Source organism: Humulus lupulus, chromosome X (genome assembly GCF_963169125.1).
Source record: "Humulus lupulus chromosome X, drHumLupu1.1, whole genome shotgun sequence".
Classification (NCBI taxonomy): Eukaryota; Viridiplantae; Streptophyta; class Magnoliopsida; order Rosales; family Cannabaceae; genus Humulus; species Humulus lupulus.
The window spans coordinates 16,951,750-16,961,107 of record NC_084802.1 but is presented as its reverse complement, the minus strand read 5'-3'; the positions used below and the strand labels follow the sequence as shown (position 1 = coordinate 16,961,107).

General features: G+C 36.4%; 1 protein-coding gene across 3 annotated transcripts; it reads right to left on the bottom strand.

Annotated features, from left to right (window-relative positions):
* Positions 1-3,532: 3,532 nt before the first annotated feature.
* LOC133803642 (PHD finger-containing protein 1-like) lies at positions 3,533-9,079 on the bottom strand. 3 transcript variants are annotated; one of them, XM_062241745.1, is made up of 7 exons: positions 8,677-9,079; positions 6,820-6,905; positions 5,640-6,545; positions 5,326-5,550; positions 5,122-5,246; positions 4,867-5,013; positions 3,533-3,923 (listed from the first exon to the last, which is right to left on the bottom strand). In XM_062241745.1, exons 1-7 carry the CDS (start codon positions 8,677-8,679, stop codon positions 3,862-3,864), a joined length of 1,554 nt encoding a protein of 517 aa, XP_062097729.1. In that variant the 5' UTR covers positions 8,680-9,079; the 3' UTR covers positions 3,533-3,861. The 3 variants fall into 3 exon arrangements, with proteins under 3 accessions (XP_062097729.1, XP_062097728.1, XP_062097730.1); XM_062241744.1 differs by lacking the exon at positions 3,533-3,923 and having other exon boundaries at positions 4,700-5,013; XM_062241746.1 differs by lacking the exon at positions 3,533-3,923 and having other exon boundaries at positions 4,923-5,029.
* Positions 9,080-9,358: the final 279 nt, after the last annotated feature.

The window sequence follows — 9,358 nt, the reverse complement described above, 5'->3', positions numbered from 1 at the left end:
GATCGTGGGCAGATTTCCAAGGTACTCGAGTACCTTGAATGGGCAATACCCAACTGACACGTGTCCATTTTCAAGTAAGTGACGGTGCGGTTCCCGAAGAAAGTAGTTCAAAAGTTCCTTCTCATAGGATTCGAACAAATACTTTTGAGGGGGCTAAATGTTACACCCAGATTTTGAGCCATGAGAGTTGTGACCTCGAAAGCTGGATTCATAATGAATGAACTCGTAAAGTCTGGAATATGTCAGAAATCTAAACATCGAACCTGCGAAGCGGAGACGACTTCGCAGATGATAGCCTCGAAATCCTCACAAGCTTGAAAGATAGACCCCGAAGTACATCTGTTCTCGGGACGGCCTCGGATCAGGGCTCCGAGCCTGACGCGCGTATGAGCTCGAAGTCATATAGCCTCGGGAAGATGCTATAGCTCGAAAGTCAATAAGAAACCTGGGTGAAAAGGGGCCTTGGTGATATAGGATAATAACTTTGAATATTCTAATGAGTCATCCATAAGAGACGCGGTCTACATTGATTACTATAAATCTCCTATGATCAAGGGATATTATTTGTTCAGTTACACGCCCCCTGATCTTCAGGGGACGTTTCCTTGTATATCGGATTGCAGGCTTTTAATGTCATTTAATTTATTTGCATATACAGAATAACTTCCAGAAATATGTGGGATAGTATTCTGAAATCTTCTCTATAAATAGAGAGGTCATGCACTATTGTAAATGACCGAATTTTTGTGATCTTGAGAGAAAACTCTGGAGAATTCATCCTTGAAGAATTTTCAGAGATCATCTCAAGTTTAATAACAAAGACTCGTGGACTAGGCAGATTTAACTGCTGAACCACGTAAAAAATCTTGTTTGCGTTATCGTATTTTTATTGGCCATTACTGATTATTGTTTTCGTGCTCTTCTTTCACTGTTAACGAAAAACGACGTCAACAAATAGAAACAGAATTAAAACCAGACTTGAAAACAGAATTAGAAACACAACTAAACTTGCGAACTTGTTTATTTGTAGAATTGTCCTTGAGAAGGTAGAGACCATCATGCAAATCAGCACTGCCAATCACCTTCCCCGAGCTCCCAACCTGAAATTCACAAATGGTAGGATAAAATTTAGTCACACGTTTAAGATCTCTAGTGAGTTTGCTAATGGATAGAAGATTGCAATATAATTTAGGGACAAAGAGAACAGATGAAAGAAGAAGGTCATCTGATAATTTTACAGATCCAGTCCCTAAGACTTTTGAAAGAGATCCATCAACAATTCTGACTGTATGAGATTGAGTACACAGTTTGAAGGTGATGATGACATGTAAATCACATGTCATGTGATCAGATGCCCCAGAATCAACAATCCAAGGACCTAATTTGGAGTGAGCAGCAAATGCATGAGAGGTTGACTCAACAAAAGCTGAAGGTAAAGTAGATTGCTTTTGTTGAGTCATCTGCCCAAGAAGCTTCTGCAGTGCATCAAGTTGATCCTTGAAGATAGAACTGACCTCACTAGATGTGCCTTCAACAGTGGTAGCCACATTAGCACGCCCTTGATCTGGTCGGGATCGAGGTTTCCAATCTGCTGGCTTGCCGTGAATCTTCCAGCAAGTGTCACGAACATGGCCATGTCGTTTGCAGTGGTCACACCAAGGTCTGCCCTTCCGAGGTCTATCATCATGAGAGGAGGAATGAGTGAGCATTCCAGATCCAACAGAGTGCACTGTCGAGTGCGGCATCATCAACTTTAAGCGACTTTCCTCCCTTCTGACTTTAGAAAAAGCTTCACGGATGGAAGGGCATGGTTTGAGACTCATAATTCTCCCTCTGACCTGATCGAGGTCCTTATTCAGCCCTACTAAAAATCTGTAAGTTCTCTTTGTATAAGGCAGCATCATTAGGGCACTTCCAAGAATACACTTTAAACATATCAAGTTGCTGCCAAAAACGTGTGATAGTATTATAATATTGTGTCATAATAGAGTCTCCTTATTTAAGTTCAAACAGTTTAGTTTATGTTTCAAAAAGTTCAGAAGTGTTTTCAAAACTTGAGTAGGTGTCACGGGCTGCCTCCCAAAGAGTTTGAGCAGTCCGATAGAGAAGAAAATTCTCTCCAATCTCAGGAAGCATGGAGTTGATTAACCAAGACATTACCATGTTGTTCTCGGTTTTCCATTGTCTATAAGTGGGATCTGTTTCCTTGGGTTCCACGATTGTACCAATAAGATATTCATCCTTCCCTCTGCCAGAGATATACATGATGACAGATTGAGAGCATTGCAGGTAGTTTGTGCCGCTGAGTTTGTAACAAGTAATCGGAAGAGGAAAACTATCAATGACATGGGAAGGATTTGGAGTAGTGATGGCACTGGGATCTGATTTGGATTTAATTTCTAAGGACACAGATTCAACTGGAGTGGAGTCAGTAGGAGAGGCCATTGAAATCGAGTGGGATTGATGAAGAAAATGGCAGAGAAGAGACTAGGGTTCAGTTGCTAGCTCTGATACCATGTAGAAATTTCTGAATGATTTTATTTCTTGATATTGAAAAAGTTTACAAGCTGTGAATATATACAGAAGGAAAGAAAAACTTGATCCTCAAATTATGATGTGAACAGAATACCCTGAAAACTAGGACAATAAATAATAAAATATCTATATAAGGAAAGAAATAAAAAATACAATATTCTATCATTAATTTTGGTATCCTAAAAAACTTTCTATTTTAATATTTCTACAGTTAGATATGGTGGCTTTGCCAGCTATTTTAAAAGACCGGAGGGCGTGGACCCCTAACATTAATAAAATTTTCTCTTGCAGGTCTGCCTTTTGGAGGTTAAGTTATGCTCATTTGGGTTCAGTAGAGGAGTGGGCAAAGTCTTTGTGAAAAAGTGTCTCTCCTTCGAAAGTTAAAGTGTTCGGTTGGTTGGTCTTCAATAATAGACTAAATGTTCATGACAACTTGCAAAGAAGGTGACCCTACCATTGTTTATCCCCTGGTTGGTGTGTTTGCTGTAAGCAGGCTGGGGAATCTACTAGCCATTTATTCATGGAGTGTCATTTTTCTAGAGAGGTGTGGGGAAAAGTCTTAGCTGAGTTTGGTATTCCTTAGTGTATGCCCTCTAGCTGTTCTCAATTGTTTCTGAATCAGTTAGGGGGTGGCAAGAGGGTGTCTCGTTTATGGCAAACTACCTTGTTAGCCACTTTTTGGGCCTTATGAATGGAAAGGAATAATAGAATTTTCGAAGATGTCTTTAACTCAACAGAGACTATTTGGGATAAGATAAAATTTTGAGTTGCTACTTGGGTCTATAGAACCAAGTGTTTTGTTGGGTTCCCTTCTTTGATCTTATTAGAGATTGGGGCAATTTTTGGATTTAACTTTTAGAGTGGGTGCTTGTTGTGGGGTTTTGCTTTTGTGTTTTTTGTAACCACGGTATTCCTCCACCATAAGTTTGGGCTGTCAATCTTATTGGGAGGGATTCAGTCTAACTTTGACATCTGTCTCTTTTTCAACAAAAAAAAAAAAACCATTCACACAAATTACTTGTTTAGCTTGTGTCCATTATAAACCAATCATATTGGTGTCCTTTTCGAACTATTTTAGTAATGCATGTACCAAAAAGGCAGCACTAAATTAAAGTTTGGCGCTATTAAGTCTCTATCATGTTGAATAGTTAGTCCTACAAACAACACTTTCATGTTGTCAAAAACCCTTATCAACGGGGTTAAATGATTACACAATCCAATGGTGGACTATACACTGCTAAAATTCCTACCTAGCTGCTACTGGACTGTGTCAGGCATTTGAAGACTCAATCAACAATTATATTCTATTTGGGTCCAATGTTTCAATCATATCTCCTGTGGGATTTTGTCAACTTTTCTTGGGTTATCTTCAATGCCACCCTCTTTCCCTATAACACTTGTAAGTTGTAATAATCAGCATAGTAGAAAAAGAAAAAAGAAAAAAAAAAACAATATTGATAATGAGAACAAAGGTTAAGTTCACCCATGGCATTAAAATTTCTATTCACTTCGACCCTAAACTTCAAGTAGTGTATATAACCCCTTGAATTTGTATTTCCATAAGGAAAATTAGAAACAAAACGTTTCGAAAGTAACCTTTAGTGAAAGACCTTTTTTTTTTCCAAACTCTTTGCAAATGACCTCTTGCATGGTCGAATAGAAAAACTATTGCAAAAAGTATAAAAATATAGACCTTTTACTGAAAATTACTTTAAAATTTTGAAAATGTAAGTCACTTGTTTTTAAACTCTTTTGCAATCTACATGGTCAAAAAAGACTACCAGTATCACTTGTCAAAATTGCAAATGCACCTTTAAGTAAATTTATTTAAAAATAAAAATACCAAGACAAAACCAATAAACATGAATGGACTTAAATGGATGAGATGAGAGTTATTCTATGTGCATGACAAAATTTATCAATTCAAATCCAATTTATATCAATTGTTGGTATTTTGTAGCTCATAAACTAAACTAAAATGCATGTGAATGAGGTGTTAAAAATCAGCTTACTATAGAATTTACTAAAGGCATGTCAATTGTTGGTTTTTTGTAGCTTTTAAACTAAATTAAAATGCATGTCAACGGGGTGTTCAAAATCAGCTTACTAAAAAACTTAACAAAGGCATGTTGAGACAGTTAAAAAAAATTGAGAAGTTGCATGTTTTGAAGCTTATTAGAAAAAATAAGACATTTTTTAATGCTTAAGGATATAAGTTAGACTAAACCTGAAAATACTAACAGCAAAAGTTAAAGCTTTTCAAGTTTTCTTTCAAAATCAAAGTCATATCAATAGAATGAAATGCAGGTAAAAAGTAGGAAACATAGCTACCACTATGGCTGAAAGAAGTGATTGGACTTTGCCTATGACTGGTTGAGAATTTGGGGTTGCCCTTCATTCCTCTAGTGGCAACAGTCCTTACACCTGAAGCTTGCCTATCCCGGAAGAGTCCCCACAAATAATACTTTGATTGAAACACTGCAAAGCAATCAATCTATGGCATCACTGCAGGCTGCAAACAATAGAAAAGACTACACACATTCTTTAAAAAAAAAAAAAAAAGATTCTCAATAAAGGAAGGTCTACTCTTATAATGTAAAGGCAAAACATTAGATGCGAAGACCAAGAGTTCTGCATTTTCCAATGAAGCTCTCATAGCAAAGTCTCCGTTGATCATGTCATATACCAGACTGTCATAAGCTTTGTCATCTCTGTAGCAGAGCACAAGTGATCAAGAAAAGAAAGGCAATGAAGCAAAGAGACAATAAGTAAGCCTGAATGTTAAGAGACCTGTTGTCTGGCAAACAAAAGAGACCAATACTGTGATAAGATGGCCCCCAACGCTGAAACCTTATGGGCCAACAATGAGATCGAGTAGATAACTCTAAAGAAACTAGCTCCGGCAATAAATCTCTCGTCTCACACACTTTAGGACATGCCAGGGTGGACAAATGAGCTGCAACTAAAATTCTGCCTATACATTCTGACTCTTTGTTATAGATAACAAAACTTCCCCTGTCAGACAAATCGAATCATATTGTTACAAACTAAACCAAATACACATCTTCGTCATAAATACAAAAGAAGAAAAAAAAAATTCCTACCTCCACATTGGATCAAGTAGAGGTTTTGCTTCTACACAACAATTGTATTCCAAGATATTTGAAGGATTCGGGTCAGTAGGAGCTACTTCAATAGTTTTCAAAGGTTCAGCCTCTACACTCTCAACAAGCGACATCTGCTTTTTTCTAAACTTTGAATCACGCTTCTCCTTGCTCTCAGGCTCATTACCAGAAGGCTTACTAGTACTGTCATGTATTTGCACCTCTATTGTAGCTACAGAACTACCAACAACCTTTTCTTGTAAAACATTTGAAGACTTGAGAAGAGTGTCAGACACTTGAGAAACTTCCAAAGGTTTCGCCGTATTTTCAATAACCAATCTTCCTTGTTTTCTAAGCCTTGGATCCTTATCGTGGATCTTCAAAGGTTTAGACTCTTGTTGTTTTTTAAGCCTCGGATCCCTGCACTGTTTCCTACAGCTTTGTAGCACATTACCAGAAGGCAAACTATCATGCATACGCACCTGGGATTTATCTGCATGATTAGTAATAACACTCTCTTCTACAATATTTGAAGGCTTGAAATCACTGACACAAACCTTGAAAGTGTTCAAAGGCTTAGCGTCATCTTCATGAACCAACTTCTGTCGTTTTCTGAACTTCTGATCCTCATTGCCGTTCTCTCTGCATTGTAGTTCATTATAAGAAGGCTTGCCCTCACACATCTGCAACTTGTTCTTAGATACCAAGACAGAGGGAAACTTTTGATTCTTCTTTATTGGACCACAAGGACGATTAGTTCTAACTGTTTCTGTTTCTTTTAAGACTTTGAATGGAGGATATCTCAATTTATCAATAGAAGGCTGCTTTGCTGCATCTGGTTTGCAATCCTCACAGAACCAAGTTACATTTTCTTCATCAACTTCTGGTAATACATCCATGCAATAGCTAGAAGACAGGGTAGAAAACGTAATGAATAGAGTATCCATAGCACTTGCTAAAAGAATGTGTTTATGTGATTACAATAACTGGTTAAAAGAACAATGTATTAATGTGATTCCTTGTCATTGTCCAAGCTTCACCCTCCACCCACTCCCAAACAACAAGGAAAAAATGCATGAGATTCATTTATAGCAATACAACATTCAAATAAAATAATTCATCATGTTTCTTTTAAAAGATATAATAGCTGATAATAAAAACCAGTGCCTATGTAGCATACCCATGTATAGCATATTCTTCACACTTTTCACAGAAAATCAGAGCCCGGGAGTAGCCTTTGTCACCACACAACTGGCAAATGGTCAGCTACAACAGAAAAAGAAACATAGTTACTAAATGAAATTCCATTACATATACAACTATGTGTCACAATGGAAATATCTACTAAATTTCCATGGACTGTACAGCCATGAACCAAAACATGACCCGGTTAAATAAAAAAAAATCCCACAAGAAGAAAAAAAATAACATGTGTAAGCCACTGGCCAGCTTAGACACTACTAGTTCGAAGGTCAACATCATGTTTCATTGAACTTCAACACTTTGTCTCCCATCATAGTTGACGCATCTCTAAACAAACAACAGGATTCAACATTTCAACCAGACAATCATACATGTTATATGAGTAAATTCATGATAAAATTTAATCTTCTTGATTCAATGTTCAAAATAATGTGGAGTTCAAATAACAAACCTGTATTAGGTACATATCTAAAGACAATAAAAATAAAATAGCCCACATTCAAATGAAAGTTTCTAAATGAACACCAAAATTAAGTTTTGAGTCTTCTCTTGTGAATCTGCGGCTTCAGATTTGTCACGTGCTAGGTTCTTTACAAGAATCATATATTCCAGCTGCTCATTTCTTGGTGGTGCACAAGGCCACCTGTCCAAGGTTACCCAAAGCTTGAGCTGCATGACTTGCCCACCTACATATACGTGGGTTTGGAAACGAGGCAAAAAACCAAGCTAGAGAACTCTTAGGAGTTTACCAACTAGAGTAAAAGCTTAAGTGTTTTTTTAGTGGATTGAGCCTCTTAAGATCACAGTGAGTGACCTTTTTGTGAGACAAGTTAGGGAGAGAGATATACTTTGAGTGTACTTTAAATTTGTGATCTCCCTCTCGTGAAGATGATGGCATCTTCCTTAACGAAAGAAAGTACTGTTAATCTCTGCGATATGGAAATTCATTCCGAGCTATGAAAATGAAAAAGTTCATTCCCGGCTAAGCCCCATAAAATAGAATATTTGTAATATATACAACTCTATTACCTCGACATAATATTGAATCTATTCTATCTTATCTAATCTAAATAATCTAAATAAGCCTCCCCTTCTCTGCTTAATTTTTAAAATTCAATATAAACTCAAAAAAGAATAAAAGCGGATTCACCCGAACTTGGGTTTACAGGCTAAAAATTTAATTAATAATAGAGTATCTCTCTTTTACCGCATTTTATGAATTTGTTTGATTTGCTTCCACTAATATGATCAACAATACCATTGTTGTTATTGTCACCATAATTTTCGCTTTTTCACAACAAGCTTCACAATCACAGCAGTGGCAATCTTAAGGTTCATCGTTATGGTTTCATATAGGACAAAATGGGAGTTAAACATATGACAAGAATATAAATGTTAAATTTCTTGTTTTGACATGCAAAATGAGGTAAGATATAAAATACACAATTGCATAAAGTTGATCACACATAACATGCAAAGAAATTTTTCCCAAAAGGAATATGCATGGCATACAAAAACAGACTAAACACAGCATTACGAATGAGCAATTAAAAAAAGATTTGACTCTACACTAACTTCACCAACAACAATCCCATATAAAACATCTAAAAATCCCATCACACTTTTTAAGCAAAATATATATATATACCTAAACCCAAATAACTATAGTTTTGAGTACTCTGACTAAACCTTCAATCACCAAAACCCTTCAAAGAACCCATCAAGATAGAAATCAAGAATGTAACTCAAAACAAATACATAAGTAAATAAACCCTTTGATCATCAAAAACATAGAAAACACAAAATGGAAGAGAAAATTAAAAAAAAAACTTACCATTGCAGTTGGTGGAGAGTGGCTCAAAGGTTGGACCTTGAAAGTTGAAAGAGTAGGAGAGAGACTGAGAAAGAGAGTGAATAACACAAAAGAGAGGAACGACTAGAAATGGTGGGAAGATTGTCAAACAATCGAACTGAATACTGAAAAGTGTACAGAGAGAAGTGAAGCGAGTGGTGTTTTCACAAGATCATACCGCACCTACACTCACTGTACAAATAAACAGAAAGCCAGAAAATGTGATGGCATTACTGTAGTTTTGGATACAATTGGTGGGTGCAATGGGAAAAAGGATATTTCCTCAAAAGGAAAAAAAAGATTGGACTTTTTAAAGATATTAAATTTGTAGGATGCATTAAAAAGGGTTTTAGGGTGTTAATGAATGCAGTTTTTTTATTTTTTATCTTTTATTTTTTTTAGGGTAAGTTTTAATGTAGTTGTTACGCATGCATCATGTAAATCAATGCTAAATTTTAGCATTGTTTGATCAAAAAAGAAAAGAAAAATCGGTTTCTAGTAACATGTATTTTCTTGGGGCGTTGATGTACTTGTGACTTGTCACACATCATCGTTTGAAAAAAAAAATGTTTCTAATAATGGTAATATTACGGATTCGGCAGGATTTTCAATTATCATCCTTATCCCCTGTCTCACAGGTTAACTATATAACCATACTCGTCTC